This window comes from Colletes gigas, unplaced genomic scaffold (assembly GCF_013123115.1).
Source record: "Colletes gigas isolate AHSC1104 unplaced genomic scaffold, ASM1312311v1 Colletes_gigas_Sc00057, whole genome shotgun sequence".
Taxonomy (NCBI): domain Eukaryota; kingdom Metazoa; phylum Arthropoda; class Insecta; order Hymenoptera; family Colletidae; genus Colletes; species Colletes gigas.
The window spans coordinates 388323-409157 of record NW_025106686.1 but is presented as its reverse complement, the minus strand read 5'-3'; the positions used below and the strand labels follow the sequence as shown (position 1 = coordinate 409157).

At 33.3% G+C, this 20835-nt stretch overlaps 1 protein-coding gene across 1 annotated transcript in view; it reads left to right on the top strand.

Annotated features, from left to right (window-relative positions):
• The window catches only part of LOC122403519, a 248202-nt gene extending 231907 nt beyond the window's left edge, over positions 1-16295 (top strand). The window contains exon 4 of the mRNA XM_043407075.1: positions 16061-16295. Coding sequence (XP_043263010.1) covers positions 16061-16132 — 72 coding nt within the window. The 3' untranslated portion in view covers positions 16133-16295. The remainder of the gene's footprint in view (positions 1-16060) is intronic.
• The last annotated feature ends 4540 nt before the right edge of the window (positions 16296-20835 follow it).

Genomic DNA, 20835 nt, shown 5'->3' with positions numbered 1-20835 from the left:
ATGTGTTTTACGTCAGAGGAAGCCAAGTTTTGTTCATTTGCATCCCCAAATTCCCACAGGTTATGGGCCCAGGGACATTATAAACTACGTTAAAAAGTGTGAAGTACACGTGTAGTGAAGTGCAAGTCGTTTTTGTGTTACAGCGTTCTGGTGCGTGAAACCTAACCTAGTACACGCACGTGGTCAGAGTCGAATTCACGCGAAGCAGTAAACGCAACAATCTTGTTGTATTAACACAAAAAGAAAATGAGCATAACGGCGATTAAAATTGCTCCTCTCCAAACGGAGAATTATGGTACCTGGAAGATTCATATGAAAGCGCTTCTTATAAAAAGTGACGCATGGGGATACGTCAGCGGAACAAGAATGAAACCAGCCCCAACCGCAGAAAATGCAGTTGCAATTACAGCATGGGAAGTTGCTGATGAAAAGGCAATGTCCGATATCATTCTTGCAATAAGCGCAGAAGAATTGAAACATATTCATGGGTGCAATACGTCTAATGAGGTTTGGCAAAAGTTGAAGGCAATTTATGAATCAGAAGGGCCAACGAGAAAAACTATGCTGTTGGAAGAACTGGTTCATCATAAGATGGAAGAATCTGAAGATATGAGAGACCATGTTGCAAATTTTTTCGAAACAGTGAACAAACTGGAAGCCATGGAAATAAAAATTCCAGAAGAAATGATTACGGTTCTATTATTAAAAAGTGTTCCAAAATCTTACGATTCCCTAAGAATAGCTATTAAATCTCGACAAGATTTAGCATCACCTGAAGAAGTAAAGATAAAATTATTAGATGGATACTTGGTAAGAAAACGAAACAAGGATGAAACATGTGATGCTATGGTGGCGTCAAAACCTTTACGACACTTTGGACACAAGAGTCATGAGTATAAATCTTTTGACAAAGGAAATGAACAAAGATTTAAATTTAGGTGTCATAAATGTAGAAAGGTTGGACACATGGCAAAAGATTGCAGGACACAGTATTACCAAAATAGTAAGAAACCAGAAGGAAAGGAAATGTCAAAAAGAGCTGAAATAACTATGAAAATTGAAAGAGCTTTGCACAATGAGGTAACTATGAGAGCTGAAGCTGACATTAAGAACATATGGTGTTTGGATTCTGGTGCATCATCACACATGTGCCCCTACAAAGGGAAATTTGAAAATGTTGGAAAGACCGACACACACAAATTACATTTAGCAAGCTCTGAGCTACTATAATAGGGGGAATTGGATCAGTAAAGATGAAAATAAGTGAAGAGCTTTCGACAAATCTTCAGAGAACATTGTTCGTCCCAGATCTGCGTTCTAATTTATTATCAGTTGCTAAAATTACTGACAATGGGTTCAATGTTTTATTTCAGAAAGAAAATGCTGTAGTCGTGGATCCAAGAACTGGAGACAAAGTTCTTATTGCTGAACGAAAAGAAGACTTGTATTTTGTGAACGAAAAGGTTGAAAAGGCTAATATCTCACAAATTAACGCATCAAATCTCCAGGAATGGCATGAAAAGTTTGGCCATTTGAATGAAAAAGATTTAAGGGATCTAATTCGCAACCGCAGAATATATGGAATTACAGCAAAAGAAGGTGAAAAATTACCAATTTGCGAAGTCTGTATAAAAGGGGAAACAGACTCAAACTCCATTTTCAAGATCAACCTCTCGATCTAAAGAAGTTCTAGAATTAGTTCACACAGACCTTTGCGGCCCAATGAAAGTGGAATCACTTGCTGGATCTAGGTATTTTGCAACCTTTATTGATGACAAATCAAGATGGTGCGAAGTTTATTTTCTGAAAAAGAAGAGTGACTTATTCGAAAAATTTTTGGAATTTAAAGCCAAAGCTGAGAAACAAACTGGGGAGAATATCAAGATTGTCAGATCAGACAATGGAGGAGAATACAGAAGCAACGAATTTAAGGGTTACCTGAAAAAGGAAGGAATACACCATGAATTCACAATAGAGTACACTCCACAACAAAATGGTGTCGCGGAACGTTGGAATAGAGCTCTCGTTGAAATGGCGAGATGTATGTTAATTCAGTCTGGCCTCCCATCGAAATTTTGGGCAGAAGCAATTTTGACTGCAGCCTACATCCGTAACAGATGCCCTACAAGAAGCTTGGAAGGTAAAACTCCTCACGAAATTTGGAAAGCAAAAATACCGACGGTAATCCATTTCCAAATTTTCGGCACCAAAGCGTACATGTTGGACAAATCAACTGAAGGGAAAACGTCCAAAGGAAAATTTAGTGAAAAGACTATCGAGTGCATTTTTGTTGGCTATTCAACTGAAACGAAAGCCTATAGATTATGGGATCCGAAATCAAGCAAAATTCGTCGGAGTCGGGATGTTAGATTCGTCAAGAACTTTGAAAAGCAAAACATCAGAGAGGTCATCATTGAAGAAAATTCGCAACGTCGGGACAGAAACGTAAATTCTGTTGACGAAGAAGAAGAAAATAACCAAAATCGGTATGAACTCACACTCATAAATCAAAATAATGAAGAAATTAATGAACGTCAAGGTTTTGAAACCTCAAGCGCTGGTAAAATACAAGAAATACCGAGAATGAAGATCGGACGAGGACGTCCGAAGAAAATCCTTACAGGACAAAGAGGTAGACCAAGACTACAACCACATATGGTTCCTATTCAAGAGGTTCAGGAAATTCAAGACCAGCAGAGAGAAAACCAAGAAATGGATCATGCTCCAGATGAAGATCCTCCTTCATGTTCTTTAATTAAGAATGTTCGTGTAACTGAAACAGGAGATCCATGTACTGCAAAAGAAGCAATGTCAGGTCCAGAAACGCATGAATGGAGAAAAGCCATGCAATGCGAGTATCATGCCTTGATGAGAAATCATACTTGGGCACTAGTTGACCGTCCAAAAGATCGGAAAGTTATAGGTTCAAGGTGGGTCCTACGTACTAAATTCAAGGCTGATGGCACTGTGGAACGTCGAAAAGCTAGGCTGGTAGCTAAAGGTTTCTCACAAGAACTGAACTTGGACTTCCACGAAACATTTGCGCCAGTGGCTAGGATAAGTTCTATTCGAATTATAATAGGACTTGCAGCAGAATTTGGATTGGAAGTTCATCAACTGGATTTCATCAGTGCCTACCTAAACGGGAACATTGAAGAAACAATCTACATGGAAATTCCTGAGGGTCTGTCTACAATCCTTGAAGATGAAAAACTTCAGAAGATACCTGAAACAAAAGTATGTCTTTTAAATAAGGCAATATACGGATTAAAGCAGTCTGGTCGGCAGTGGTACAAAAAGCTGGACTTAAGACTGAAAGAGTTAGGCTTGAATCCACTGGACGCGGACGCTTGTGTTTATCTCCAAAAGGACGGTAATAGTTTAACATTGGTTGCAATTTATGTTGACGATCTGATTGTAGCCTCGAATAACCAGAACAAAATAATGGAACTAAAACGGAATCTTGCCAGATCCTTTGAAATGAAAGACTTAGGACAACTGCACTACTGTCTTGGGATAGAATTCGCACAAGACAAAGCGAAGGGTGAATTTCGCATGTCGCAAAGAAAGTATGTCCAGGATATACTACAACGATTCAACATGAAAGATTGCAAACCAGTCGCTACGCCTATGAATCCGGACATAAAACTTTCGAAGATGATGAGCCCGACCACAAAAGAGGAAAAAGAAGAAATGAGTAAAATTCCATATAGAAATCTCATCAGATCCTTAACCCTTTGGGTACATTTGACGTCTGAGACACGTCATTCACTTTTTTCCCCTAGGAGCGGATGACGTGTCTAAGACGTCAAACCAAAAATTAAACTCCTGGGTACATTTGACGTCTGAGAGACGTCATTCACTGAAATTCAAAGGTCGATTGAGTTTTATTCAATTTATTGCCTCCAAAAGAGCTCGTTTTGGCATAAAATTTTATAAACTTTGCGAATCTACATCAGGTTATTGTATTCGTTTCAAAATTTATGTTGGCAAGGATAAAATCCAGGGAAGTGATATACCTGCTACTGAGAGTGTAGTCATGGAAGTGGCACAGCCTATTTTAAAAAAAGGTTACACGTTGTATATGGATAATTTTTATTCATCACCACATTTATTTCTGACCTTACTAAAAAATGATACGAATGCTATTGGAACTGTTCGGAAAAACAGGAAGAATATGCCAAAGGTGTTTTCTTCAATGAAGTTGAAAAAAGGAGAAGTCAAAACTTTATCCAGTCACGGTTTATTGGCTTTGAAATGGAGAGATAAAAAAGACGTTCACATACTTAGCACGAAACATTCAAATGCTGATTTGATAAACACAGGCAAAAGGAGAAAAAATAAAGTTGGCGATAGCGAAAATATTATAAAACCGGCATCTGTGCTTGAGTATAATAAAGGTATGGGAGGCGTTGATAAACAAGACCAATTGCTAGCGTGCTTCCCAGTTATGAGAAAATGTGTAAAGGGTTATAAGAAAATGTTTTTTTATCTAATAGATATGGCCTTTTATAATGCTCATGTTTTATATTCTAAAATCAACTGCACAACCAAGGCAGGCATTACTTCCTTTCGTTTAGCTATTGCCGAAGAATTGCTGGAGCAATTGTCATTGCCAAATTATAAACGTCGTGGACGTCCGTCAAGTAGCGATACACCATTTCGTTTGGCAGCGAAAAATTGGGCGCACTTTCCTGAGAACATTCCGTCAACTAAGTCCAAGCAACACCCTGGAAAAAGGTGCCGTGTTTGTTATAAGCATAATATTAGGAAAGAGACTACGTGGCAGTGCAAACAATGCAAAGTAGCACTGCATTTACCTACTTGCTTTGAAAAATATCACACTCTGCATAATTATTAGTAATTGGTTTTTTGTTATAGCTTGAATTTATTTCATTTAGTTTTATTTTGTTGTTATTAATTAATTTTTGTTTTGCAATTCTAATTACTTGAAGGCATCTTAATACTACATATGTCACCAATATTTTAGAAATAAATAAATTCTTACGTAAAATGTACTGCTTTTACATACTACTCCAAGCAACCAAAAATTATATCCGTTCCACATGCAAATATTTTCTCAAATAAATCCGTACCCAAGGGGTTAATGTACTTGGCTACGAGCACACGCCCGGATATAGCTCACGCAGTTAGCGCACTGGGTCAGTTCAGTGAAAACCCTGGTGAAGAACACTGGAAAGCTGCAAAACGTGTGATACGTTACCTAAAGAAAACCATAAACATGGAAATCGTTTTCACTAAAACGGATCAGGCGCTAGTTGGTTTCTCGGATGCTGATTGGGGAGCATGCGTTGATGATAGGAGATCGTATACGGGATACTTGTTCAAGTTAGCCGGTGGTGCGATCAGTTGGTCGTCGAGAAAGCAAAGAACAGTGGATATGTCGAGTGCTGAAGCAGAGTACATGGCACTTTCAGAAGCAGCAAAGGAAACCATCTATTTACGAAGATTCTTATCTGAAATTGTAGGAAAATTACAAACAACTGCAATTCTGTGTGATAACCAAAGTGCCGGTCTGATGACAAAAAATCCAGTGTTTCATGAACGCACGAAGCACATAGATATCAAGCATCATTTTGTGCGGCATTCAGTAGAAAGATGTGAAATACAAATTGGATATCTTCCTACCGAAAAGATGCCTGCTGACATCTTAACTAAAGGATTATCGTTGCCAAAACATGAAAAATGTATTAGAGAGATAGGCTTAAGATGTTAAAATCATTTGTTTTTTTTATTGTGTACAATTCGCACAGAAACTGCACTTTACGGGGGGGTGTTAGAAATAAAGCGCCATCTGTTTCTGCGCCACCTAGAGTTATTCTGACTTACCTTTACGCATAACCGTGCGTCTTCTGTCTGTAACAGAGCCTCGTGCTAATAAAATGTGTTTTACGTCAGAGGAAGCCAAGTTTTGTTCATTTGCATCCCCAAATTCCCACAGTAACATGTTTATTAATAAACATAAAAAGGAAAGTTACATCAGTCACTGCTAATTGAAGGATTTTTTTGTCATTATCTGCTATTATATTTGTTGTTGTTATTTTTTCATTAGCATAGAAATTTAATAACTTGTAAATGGCAACAAAATCATTGTATAATGTACATCTTATTGAAATTTCATATTCTATCTTACCAATTTTCACTCGATAGTGCCGTGATATTAAATTTGTACAGTGTTTGATAAACCGTATATTTATTGGAATCATAATTTTACCCAAACGAGTTTCGCGTAATTTTTATATTTCCCTACGGTGCTGTAAAAAATTTAAATGAACAGAGCGACCGCTTCAATGCCTCGCTAAAATTGCTTCCGCATCCCGTCGCTAATGAAATTTCTCTTCAAGCAGATCGATTATTAACCATTAATAAGTCATGCTGGATTTCCACCGGGTGCACCGACTCCAGTAATTTCCATCTTACGGTGCCTTCGACTGAACATTTTTATAAATTTTAATATCAGATAATCTTTACCCTTCAACGATGTGCATTTTTTGTATTTAAAAAACAGAGGCAATAATTCGAACTGAAATACTTGGAAATGATTGATATAAAATTTCTTTCATAGATGTGTAATAATTTTAGTTAAACAGACGTCAAATTCAATCTGAATCAACTTCTGACAATCTTAGTCGTCAGATATCAGCCTTAAACACTCCCATTTAATCTCAATCAACTCTAAATAATAATTTTTATTTAGAAAACAGAAGTAATAATCCGAACTGAAATATTTCAAAATGATTGATGTAAAGTTTCTTTTATGAATGAGTTTTGGTCTTTTCAAAGCATCGCAACTTATTAAAGAGAAAGAGAAAACAAGAAAGGGGCTGGAAATATAATTCATAGATATTCTGCGATATAAACAATAAATATACAAGGAAAGAAAATTTGGATGCACTAATTAAATTATGAATTAGACAAAGTGTACACATGCGTGGAAAAATAAATTTTTTTCAAACAATGGCAAAGTGTACTTAAAAATGCAGCAGAGTAGGTAAATAAATAAATAAATTTTGTTAATTTGAAGACGATTAAAATTTGAGAAAATCTTGTTGGAAAATGCATGCAACTTAATAAGAAATATGGAGGGAATTGACATGGCCATGACCCTCGTTATCGATTCAATGGTATCGAGGTGTATGCGCGGTCTGATCATAAACAGCCGTGACTACTGGCCATCTACGGCCGACCTCATACTACTTGCCGGTTTGAAATGTTGGTTGGATCGAACTATGGCAAAAGTTTCGTACTTACGACTTGCGTCATAGTTCTCGACTCCCGTAATCGAAAAATACGTTTTAAAAGAATGCGAAAATACCGTGAACTAATCTTGAAAAATAATTGCGAACCTTTCTGGTTAGAAGAATATCGAATTGCTAACTATTTAAACAAATATAATATAGTTTATCAATTTCTAAAAATTGAGACAAGTTGTAACGCTTTTTTCAATGAAATTACAAAAAATTGATACAAGAATTTTATTATTCAGTGCACTTGTGTTGTAAATGAAAGCATGTTTCTTTTCATAAATTGGTTTCCTTAATTACTTGGCATATAAAAGTGTTGAGGTATGAGCATCGAAAAAGTAAAACTATAAAATGTACAATAGGATTCATGTAACGTTCGTTTTAAACGAAAACAGAAAAAAGAAATAGAAAACAATTTCATATAGTTTAACGATGTCAATTATGCTATGATAAAATTTGTTTTCATGTGCCTCGATGCACTTGCAAATAGTGATTACACTGAAGAAAATGTTGAAAATATCCCATGTTGTTTACATAATTATGTATTCCCGTTTTTAAAGAAGAAATACTCGATTTTGTTGTTTTACGTATTCTGAATTCTTAAAGATTTAGAAACATTTCTGTTAACTATTAAAACGAAGCTTCCAAAAGTGTTTAAATTATGCAGATTTGACTCAAGACTTTAAAAGATACACGTGATCTTTCTTTTATACGATATTTTTTTATAAAATTTAAAAGTTACACGATTTCCATTAACATTTCTCATTTACTTCTTTTCATTTTTTATTCTATTTTTAATGTAGAAGTTATATTCGAGTAAATATTTATAATTTCAAGTCTCATGTCATTGATTGAACAAAAGTGTGGAACATTGTTTGCCAAACCATTATTCATCGATATTTTTTCGTTATATGACAATCTGAACATAATGGTAATTCATTTTATTGTCAGGCTTTTTAAAAGAACCCTATTGCATGTCATATTTAATTAACGATATGAAAGTTAATATCGAAAGAAAGAAACTAATTGCGCACTGTGCAACTGAAAAATGTAACGAAGAGCGTAAAGAAGCTATTGTTAAAACGTTTAAGCATTCATGATGGAACGTTTGAACACCTGTTGGAATAAAGCAATCTGCTAACATAAAATCTGAAATATCTCGTAAGATATTACGTTTTCAATGGCCATACGTTTATACATTTGTGCGAAGAATGATGAACTGAATCGAATTATATAATAAAAGATTCATGGTTTCATTTAAAAAGTAAGCGCAGGAATATATTGAGCTTACACTTTTCCGCTAAATAATATTATGTCATTAAAAGATAGTCCTCGTTGAGGGATTTAACTTTTTTTCATATCAATTTTTTGTAGCTTCACTGAGAATAGAACTACAGTTTGACCTACTTTTTAGAATCACCCTATATAGTAAATTAAGTTTCAGATCATTTTTTCGATTAGTCAATCTACATACTACACACCGTTTGCATTTGTTAAGAAATTTTATAATTGAAGTTCCTACAAATATTTCCAATATAGTAAATGATATGTGCATTTTATTTTCTGGAAACAACAGAAAAAATAAAAAACTTTTCTATTTTCAAATTTAAAATCTTTGAAATTCTTGATTTATTTATGTATTTATTATACAGATAATAAATTGAAAAACATAGAAACAAAACAAAAAAGAAAAATATGTAAGTTCATATATCGACCCTTTTATTAATAATTAATTTTTATTCGAAAAATTTTTCTGTCGATCTTATAATTTATAACCTAATAAATGTGCTAATTTTTACTCAAATATCCTCTATATATTTGATATAATCCTATAAATAGTTCCCATGTTTATTAATTTATTTTCATTAGATATGTTGAACAAACCGAATAAACATAATTCTTTTTTATTAACTTTGAATAATTATATATTGTATAGCATTGAATACGTTTAAAACTGAACACCACCTGCATTTTCAATTAACCTTAATACAGCCTATATAACTTTTTAATTCTTTTTAAAAATAAGTTAGATTTACTTAGCAAATATAATAAATAACTTACTACTTATGTTATAATCCAACGCAGTTATATTAATTAAACAAAATTCCTTTGAGGATTTGATTATAAATTTTCATGGAATTAAATAAAGAAAAAGTCAATATTGGATTTTTAAACACATCAATGCTATATTTCATACAAGTCAATATTGGTTAACGAATACCAATATTTACAGATTTATGAAATGAGGTGTGTATTACAAAATTTGAGGAAAAACAGATATATTAATAATTTTCTTGATTTTGTAGCCGTATCTGAAAAAATAATTCATACAAACTTGAAATTTTAACAATTTTTAAAACATTTTCCAGTACTTCTCCCTCTAATTGAACTTTTTACATTTTGAAGAATGTCACTTGAAATACCTTCTGTCTACAATGTTTATTCTAGTTCTTGCACTCAACACAAGATTCTTTTTTCACATATATAACGTTTATCATTAATTTTTCTCAACCAATATTTTAGCAGCTCTTATGGGCAACATATTCGTATTTTTAATATTAAAAAAGTGTCAAAATGTAAGAAATACACTTTGCAATTTTAAAATAACATCAGAAATTATTCACGTTTATATTCTTTTAGCAAAAAATTTTTAAAAAGTACCTTTCCTTGCTTGCCAACAAAAATACAACATTAAGAAAATTCATAATCCCAGAAAATGTAAATAAATCGAGTTTCTTTTTAATGTCTATTCGGTAACTTACGTCCTCTTGCACAGTTTGATAAACGATTATTTAACTCTGAGCACTTTAAGTCTATACATTTTTATTTCTAAAATTGAATGCCGTCACCAACGTAAGCAAATTAATATTAATGCACAAAGAATAATAACTATTTGATACAAAAATCAAACTTGTTCATGCAGATAAACTTCATAAATCAATAACACAAATCTATTGACAAATAAAGTATTGCTATATTTTGAAAAAATTACTCTCCTACGAAATTTAACTTTTTATCCATTTTGACCTATTTTATCGGTATTCAAAAATACAAATTAGTTAAGTCAAACTCATGCTTTCAGTTTATTTCCATTAAATGTATGTTCATTACCAAGTAGTATAGCTGAACTTCTGTTCAGCTCAATCAATCCTCAAACAGTTTCAACGAACCTTTATTAAATTAAATTACTTAGATACCACCAGGCAGACTCATTCGATTAAATTCAATTTGAATTAACCTCGGTAAAATCTAATGTCAGTCTCAATAGATCTCATACAGTCTAACTCAATTTAAGTTACCCTTTATCACTCCAATCAATCTCAATCAACTCCCTACAACTCGAGTCAACTTCAGTCATTTTCAGACAACAAGCAGGCAATATTACTGACATTTTATTAATCTGAGTTAAACAAGCATTGATCTCAAACGAATTCATTCAATTTTAGTCTACTTTATTCGATCTAAGGTAACTGCGGTCTACCAGGAAACAATATTAATGAACATGTAATAACCTTAGTGAAACAGACGTCAAACCCAATCTAATTCAACTTCTGAGAATCTTAGTCGTCCTTAATCAATGATGTATAATTCAGTTAGTTTCGATTATTTTCACTTGAAAAAAATTGTGAAGATTTGTGAAACATAAATAAATAGATATGCAAACTGTCAAAGTGAAGAAATTTACATTTTTGTTGTAAAAAAATGAAACCCTAAACGAGAATTGTTGCTTAAAAAGTCAAATATAATTTCAACGAAATGAAATTTGATCGAAAACCATCGATTTTAAAACATTTTTTCCTATTTCTACGTAAGTCTAAACGTTCTAGTACGTTCCATGCTACGTATGAAAATAGAAATATACGCATTGAAATTATTTAATCGATAAGTGAAAAATAATACGTAAATTACGCGGTAAAATCTGTCGAGTCTGAGAGAACGAGCCCACGCCAAAGAATATATTATTCGCGCGAACAACGGCGCGTAAATAACTTAAAAATTCCAACGCGCTCCGTAACGAGGCCCATCACGCAACTGGACAGAAGCGTTGTCTGACCATTATCGGGTCGTAACTACTGCGCGAGCTTCGTTGCCTCGTCTGATACGATCGGTCCGTAACCGCTGACAATGGCCCGGCCTGTATTCGCTGTTCTTTTCACAGTTGCATCGATGTAGGTCATGGTAACATCATATTCAGAATTTTTTACAGCGCCACCAGTGAATTGCTACCAGCGTTTCATTCCTCCGGTCGGTTTCTTTCTTCTCTCTTTTTCTATCATGCAGCCCTCGTCTGTCCTGCTCCTCGCGGTTTCACCCTCGCCGCCGTAATTCTCCGCGGTATTATAAAATCCTATCGCGGCGTGTACATCCGTCGACCACAAAGGAGCCATTGAACGTCTTATCGCGATGAAACGTTCGGATATGAATATGCAATATTCTTGGGACCTGTACACGTGCACGTGGGCTCAGAGCGCTGGGCGGTGCGGCGCAACGATTTCTGGAGAACTTGCACACGGTCGCGGTTACCTCTCGAATTCGACAATGGACCCTTTGTAGCCGCAGTTTGGCGTACCTCCATTCTTTGCCCGGCGGCGTAATCAGGCGAACCAATCCACGGAATTTGGGTTAAAGCATTTTTGAGACGGTGAATGGATTGACAGGGATTCCTCGAAACTTAATTTCGGCCAGGATCCGCGACTACGTCGGCCATTGTGAACCGGTCCGGCCATACGCGGGATAGCGGCATAGAAAATTATTCGCATTTCGCGGAGGCATTGTTCGCAGAAATTGATCCCTTTGAAGTACGAGTCGAGAGTCTAACGTATTGTTCGTCGCGGCCTCTTATGAAAAATATGACTATCCGCGATGAGGAAGATTATTTGCATTTCGTACGATCTCATTGTTTCCGGGAATTTAATCCTACTCGCATTGAGATGCAGATTTTCGATGCAATTTCACTTGTTAGTTTCGCACGAAACTTCAAAAATGTAAGTGTGAAGATCATTGTAGCCTGATTTAACGCCTTTGGATCTTTGTCTCTGTTGGTGGTTCTTTTTCGAGCCAGGTAACACTTATTTTTCATTCATTCTTTTCCCCCTATTTTTTAAAATATTAATGTCTCTGGTATTCATTATGCACTCTGTGATTGGTTATATTTCATTGATATTTTAAGTACAAGGGTCTAATAAAATATGTATCCTTCTAATAACACTCAAAAATATTTAGACCAAAATTACGATATTGTGTCTTCTAACAAGTTAATAAAACAAACATTCTACATTATTATTGGTTAAAAGGCTAAATATAGAAGTAATGCAAAATGTAAGATATAGGTCTAACAAGACTATTTTAACAATAGCCATGCGAATGTTAAAATAGGTTAGTACAAAACTGACCTTAATAGGTTTTTTTCATGTCAAATTGTTTTATTGTTGAATAGTTTTGTATTCGTCGAGAGGAATAAATTTGCAGAAAAAATCATGAGGAACTTAATAACTTCCTTGGAAAATGAGTTTAATTTTGCACCAAGTTGTTAACAGATCTCCGCCAAGTCAGAAGTGTAGAATTATGATGTAAATAAAATATATGAAGACTGAAAGAAAGTTGTAGAATAATAACGTCGTTTCGTTTACAAATTATTTAACCTTTAACAGTCAACAAGTTTCTTGTAATGCAGTAAAATGTCAACTATCAGAACCTCAATTATCGAAACATAAGTAAAACAGATAAACAGATATTTCGAAATCTGGATTTCCGTCGTAAATAATGAATATAAATATATAATTAAAATTACAAATTTCACTTACACTATGAATAGTAAAATAAAAAGAATGATGTTGGATGAATCGAAAATATTAAAATTTGGTAAAAAGACAAGTGAACGAAGTAAAGTGTAAAATTAGTAAAGACAGACCAATTAGACCAAATAACGCGAAAATAGATATTACACAAAAATGAGTGAAAGTTAAAAAAGAAATACATATCTTTTAAATATTCAGTTTAAAGGAACGAAGAAACTCAATTAAAATAAAAAATTATTAATATACCTTTCATATTACGTTTACTATATGTTCTTTCGTAGAATATCGTATGAAAAGTTACTTAAACATTTGTGTAATTCTTTTGAGGAAACAGTCGTTAGTTATGAAGCTTCATTCGGTCAAATTTAACATTCAAAATAATAGAAAAGGTATAATGGATAACATTTTTAATATTTATGAACCATACATTACATAGGTACTTCAAATCCATTGTGTTTACAGTCATATAGTACAAGAATATAAGGATATATGTATTCTATTGCAGATAAAATAGAGACGAGATATTAGTTGAAATTTTATTACTTTTCCATTATCGTTAATTGTCTCCGACGTTATATTACAGGCAATATTAACTTCATGAACAAAGCATTGTATCGTGTTTCAAACTATCGAAATTGCTTTTATATTCTCCACCCAGCTCCTGAAAAATACCTTTGTACATTAATAAAGCTACAAGCTTGAGATGAAAGTTGTGCAAAATTGCAAATGAATTACTCCAGGAATTATAATTATAAAATGACTGACGTAATTTATTGATCATATATTTCATTCAATTAAATTACACTATAATTCGTTATTCCAATTGAAGTGTAATTACAAACAGAATGTAATTAATTTACATTAATTATAAATTGCAATTACGAATTAATAGATCAGAACTTTAAACAGAAAGTAATTATTATGATGGTTATTATTTACAAATTTATAATATCATAATAGAAGTAAAATCTGCATTATACTTTTTGTAAGTGCAGTGTAATTAAATTGTGTAATTAAAATACAATGTAATTGGATTGACACAACTCTGATTCGAATATCTATAATAGATTTTTGTTTTGAATCGTTTGATTTTGAAATTAAATATTTTATCAAATTATTATATAAATATGAAGAATATAAAAATTATATTCAATTGTGTATAAAAGAACACTATTGTGAATTTGGCAAATATTGAAAAATATGAATGTAGTTTTATTAATTGCAATAAAATTCCATTGCAGGAATCGCCAACAGGCACGTAATTAATGATCTTTAATTTTTTGTGCCTTGGAAGTGGTCTTTTTCAAAGCAATCAAACAAAACAATTATTATTTAGTATAACTTTAATAAATATAAATATAATATAATATTTAGGGTAAAAGTCAGACGATTGTAAAACCTACTTAAACAATTTTAAGTTACAAATTTTTGATCGACATTTTAAACTTATATTGTCATTATTAAAATAGTTGTCAGTAAAATATTAATCATAACCGACCTGATTGAAACGACCAATAATTACACACAATTGAAACCAAGAATTGAATTTTCCTAAGCGTTGAAACCATTGATTTCCTTTAAGGGCTGATCCATTACCTACTCAACAAAGGATCGACGAATAAAAGATGAAGGGAAGAAAACCCAACCATAATGAAAAATGAGAAGCACGAAAATATAAAATATTAAAAAATATTCCAATTATAAGAAATATCTCAACGATAGAGTTACAAAAATTGTTGGATCTGGTATTTGAACCTAGTTCTACTAAAAGTGAATTGTTACAACTTGATACTCCCATTCACTCTGCCATAGCGTTGTCATAATTACGAATTATGGTTTATAGTACTATGGATCTTTAGATGAGATCGTGTTTGAATTCTTTTCCATAAACATACTCAAGCAAATCCATAGCCAATACTTTAATAAAAATATAATGAAAGTTAAAAAAATGTTCTTTTAAACGCATCACGCATTGAAAGGTCTCGACTCAAAAATAAAGATTTCAAGTTGGTCCTGACTTCTTTCATGTGAAAATAGAAATATATTCTTTGAGAAAAGATGTATTTTTTTTAATCGATAATAAATATAATTAATATTATTCAAAATATTGTTTTTTTGCTTAAGTTCAAAAACTTATAAGACATACAATATTACTTTGATAAATGAACGAATTTTGGTACCTCCAGAATTCATCAACCATGTGTTCTTGCATCTATCAAGGTTTTATTGTACACGCAAGTGTCAAATAATGGTTTTTAACTATAAAAGGATATATTTTATTTAAATCAATATTAGAAAATCAATAAAAATATATGTAATATACTGTTGCATTAAATACTACTAATTCATTAATGAATTTAAAAAAATTATAGTATGTTATTATAGAAACATTACTTTTTTCTGTAGTTTAAAGTACCACTTCGTGTTCCTATGGATGCTAGACTTTGAGTACTTCCAAAATAATTTGTTTTATCTTTGTTCTACAAAGACAACAACATTTACATTATCGATTTCTTTTTACTTTTGTTTATTTTCTTTTTTGATGACAACGTTGACAATAAAACTATTCTAATATAACTATGTTTTTTTCTTTTATGTTAATATTGAAGAGCCAATCTTTTTCTTATTTTAAAATTGTCACTATAATTGTATTCAGCTTGGACGTATATATTGATCCTTTTGCAATGCGTTTTAAGCCCCAAAATCCCATTATTTCTATGTTCACTCGTTCAAATGTTGCATTATATGTATCTTTAATGAGAATGAATCTTGTTGCTTTATTTTTTTGTTAGAGATTTGTAGAATTTTTTAGTCAGTAGAGCACAAGTTAGTAATAATTCATAGTTTCAAGCCCGATTTCAAGCCGTAGTATCGAAAGATTTACACTTTTGTATCTTAATTTCTTTGATCTTAACACTCCTTTTGTATCTTTCACTTAATGATTATAGACCGGGAACGTTCGAACAGAAAATAATTGAAAACTTCTTTTTGTTCCAGCGACCACTCGATAAGCAATCGCGGGGTCATCCGACGCACTGCGAGTATGGAGAAGTGACGAGGCCCTTATGACGACGCGAGGAAACAGCCGAGAGTGCTCTGGCCCCGTCGCAGTCCGACTTTTAGGCCCCGCCCACTCAGTCCCAATTTCCATGTTACTCGGTCGCGCAGATCCAACCATTTTCCATCTCGAATCCATCGCACCTTGTACGTCACACCTGATTCTGCTCCTTTCGCCCCAGCACCCTATACACGTACACAAACAAACATACACATGTACAAACTGACACGTGCAAGGAGCAGAATATGTCAGCAGGTACAAAAACAGGGAACGATCCTTCGGGTTAGAAACTCTTTCCGACTACGAACAGTGTACAGTGAATCCTCGTCCCGCGTCAGTTTTTAGATTCATGGTTTGCGTACAGGCCTGTGCACTTTTTAAGTAACGTTACTCGAAATACTGTTCCAAACAACGGGTTTTATTTCATTCTTGAGGAACAGTTATGTTATTTCGTTTCATAACATAATTTTACACCTGATGGTAACACGCGTATACATTACGCCTTGACGTCAATAATTTTATTCCTGCATCTTTGTTACGTATTCATGTATATCTATATAACTATGCAATTATTTTCTCTGATTTATTTGTCTAATATTGCTTCAACAGAGATATCTATTTGAATATAAGCGTTTAAAGAAAAGTATTGCAAATAATAAATCTATATTTGAAATAATGTAATAAGAAGATACTTTTGCAAATAAACACCATGATATTACGATATTTGCATTGTTAAAATGATGATATGATAATGATTTAAGGAAAAATGAAATTAGTGTTATAATAACATTGTAAATGTAATTAAGTTGTTCTGTATAAAATCATTTATATAGTGCATTATTTTGCATATTCAACTATTTATAATTTCGAAAACACAATGATTTATATAAATGATATAATACGGTGTCTAAACAGTTTTCATACAAACATCTTCTCTACAACTAAATATAAGATGAAAATGTTGTATGGTTGAAAGAGTATTAACATTCTATTAGGAAAACGATGAATGAGTTTTTAGATAAGAAAATTAATATTTACTCCTTATCAAAGTTTATTTTAAGCAACCGAAATAAGAAGAAAATTTGCAACGATATATCGAACTGTTTGAGATAATAGCAACTTCATTGTCTAAAATAATTTCAAATATTACGATGCTTCATTCTTATTTAAAATAAAATGTGCTCAGGTCTGCTAGTATGTGTTTTCTGTGTGTTTAAATATTTACAAATTAAATAAGGTCGTCCTTTCTCTGATGTTTCTTTTCATATAATGGTCTCTTTAATACTCTTCATATAGAGTACTAAACTTTAATGAACTTCTAAAAATGAGATTGCAAAGGATACGTCGTACCTGAATTAATCATATAATTTGAGGACTCACTGTACACCAAACGCGAAGAACGTGAGTTCGTAAAATTTAGCCTCGTCGAAGCTACCACCTTCCTTGATTCGTTATTCGATTGCTCTGCGAGATGTTGCGCGGGTGTACTTAATTAAAATTTGATTTGCAGCGAACCTTATAGTTTCTCTCTCCTTTAGCGGGTTTTAAATCGAATCGTTTTCTCAGACAACAATTGCGACCAACGCGAGCAGCGTAATTAACGTTGCGCGCAATTAAGATCGAACGATAAAGATCGAAGACAGAAATAAACAGGGATTTCGTGCACAGCGAGTTCAGCGGTTGCGTCTCAGGAATATGATCGTCGACATTAATGAAAACCAAAAACCCGTGATTCTAACGGACTTCTGAAGTGTCTTAACATTTAATAAAAACGGAATCGTTCTTCCTTCTTTTCAAACTCGAACTCCTAAGCTGTCTTGGATCTAAACAGATCGCGAATGGATTATAAAATGTCTTAAGTTTGTTTAATTTATTGAAACCAATGCCTGAAAATAGACTTAAGTGTAAGCACTTTGCAAACATTTTTTTTTTTTTAATACGTGACTCTTATTTTGAACGAATCAAAAACTAGCCTGAGTCGATTGGTTACTACAAAGCAACTGGCATTTCTTAATCCTCCTCGCACCGTGTAAATCAAACAGCCGTACAGGGTTAAATTTAAATAACAAGGAGACAAAGGGCACAAGTGTTATTTTCGTAAGAAAGAAAAAATTAAAAGAGAATAAAATGTTAATGCACAGCATCTCTGTATTTATAATAAATTTTGAAAGTTAGTAAACTTGCACCCTTTGTCTTTCGAATAAATCAAATTAAAAAAAAATAAATCACCTCTCATTGCCGATATTCCTTGAAAAATCAAAGCGGTATCGCAGATTTTACAACAGTTATCGTTTTAGATGATGAAAATACGACCCCCATAAATTAAACGAGCGCCTATCGAATATTCTCTAAAGCCTGTCTCAGATTTCCACGCCCAAAAACGGACCTAAACGGGCAACTGTTCGCGAACCGTCGCAGCTCACTGTATATTTTATTCGCGAAAATATTTTACGAACATCACCGAAGCTGCCCGAAATCGCAGCCTGAACGGTTCGCCATAAATTGTCGAGGGTCCCTCGCGGAACAGCCGTTTCGAGCGCCATTTTACAAGCGTGCTTCGCGTGGCGTTCGAACTCTGTGTGCATAGCCTAACCGACATCGTCTACGAGCAGAGGCATGCTCATGCTGCACGAATCAATGCCGTCACGAGAACGTCCAGCCACCAGCAATTACGTTTGATGTCTCAAAGCAGCCGGATGTCACGCGGTAATCGAGTGCCGTTGTTGTTCGTGGCGTTTACAAGGCAAGCACACTTCGCGTAGGAAATGTAAACGGCGATCGAAACGATGTAACTTCGTCGACGGAAGTCTTTGCGGATTGATCGTTCGTCCACGTCGAGCAAAAAGAGACCCGAAGGCAACGGTTTTTCACCAATAACTTTTCTCTTCTTCGGTAACAAGTAAATTAACTGACGACGAAATCGATCGTGTCCAAACAATTCACCGATTTCTCCCGATCGAGGAAAGAGTCGAGGAAAAATTCATCTTGATCGAGAAAATAGGCGATACTTCGGAATTTATTTGACGATTATTTTATTGATCATTTTACAAGCAATTATTCACGATCGAAGAATTCGTCGTTCGGAGGAGAAAATGGCTTAGTAATGGAGAAACAATTTTCCTCGATCGAGGAAATTTTCTGAATATTTCTTTTCGATCGAAGAGTTACAGAGCCGTTAAATATTGTAATCTTTCATTGTACGAAATTAGATTAGTATTTTGAAACTAACTTTTCTCGATCGAGGAAACAGATAGTAATTTAGGGAAATATTTCTTGATTTTGTAAGCAGATCATTACACGACGATAATGATTTAGTATTTTACGAATTATTTTTTTCGATCGAGGAAACAATCGTTTGAAAATAACTTGGACTTATCAAGTCATTTATTTGATGACTATTTATCAATATAGAATTTAACTATTTGTTTGCATAAACGGTCGCTTCGAGGTGACTTTGTCTAAGTGTAGAAAAATTGTTCTTGATTGGAAAAGTAGGTAATTTAAAGATTATATTGGTTTAGAATTGTGTAAAAGAGTAAAGTAATTCAAAAAAATATTTTTTAATTAAGAAAGCAAATTACTATATGACGAAAATGATTTACTGCTTCGTAAATAATTTTTCTTAAGCAAAGGAATAATTTTCTGAAGACGATTATGGCTCAGGTATTTTATAAATATCTATATTGATCGAGGAAGTAGATGACAGGTACTTATTTAGTGACTATTTCTCGGCCTAACATTTTGGTAAAACTATTGTTCTTCATCTAGGAAATAAATTCTCAGATATAGGTTTGGCCCAATAATTCAGAAAAATATTTCTTGATTCAGAAAACAGATTCTTAAGAGACAATATTGATTTACTTTCGTTCCAGGAAGCAAATGTTTAAAAACAGGTTTGACTTAATAATTCAGAAAATGTTTTTGACACAAAAGCATGTTATTAAGTGATGACAATGATTTAGTGCATTGCAAATAATTTTTCTTAAAGTAGGAAAAAGTAACAATCGTTTAAAATACCACACTGTTCTGGTAATTGAAGAAAAATGTTTGTGGATTAAGAATGCAAATATCTTCATAACGATGTTGACCTAATATTAAGCGAATAATTTTTTCGATCAAAAATCTGTGTTTTGGAAGAGAAAATGACCTAGTAATTGCAAAATAACTGCTCTCGATCGAGGAAGCATCAATTTTGCAGCGATGTTGGTGTAGCATTTTCTAAATATTTCCTTTAGAAAAAGATACCAGAAGAATAAAATGATCTTCTATTACACGAAATTTGTTTAGCATTCTCTAACTAATTTTTTTAGCTCGTGAAAACAGTCTAATCCAAGATGGTTTTGGTTTATAGACTAAGTCAAATGTTTTTTCGAAGAGAAAACACATTAATAGGTGATCACGAGTTACTATTCTACGGATAATTGTTCTCGATCTAGAAAACGATCGTTTAAAAACTATTTTGACCTAGTAATTTAAAAAAAATGAATATTGATCTTGGTGACGATAAAACGAAACGATTGTTTGCAAAATATAAACGACCTAGTAACTTAAAATCAATTTCCTTCGATCGAGGAAGCAGCCATTTTGTAACGATTCTGGCCCAACATTTAACACATTATTTTTCATGTTCAAAGAAAAAGTCACCTCGAAACGAGTGTACCCTACTAAGTTAAAAATAATTTTTCTCAATTGAGGCAGCGTGTGACTGAAAATA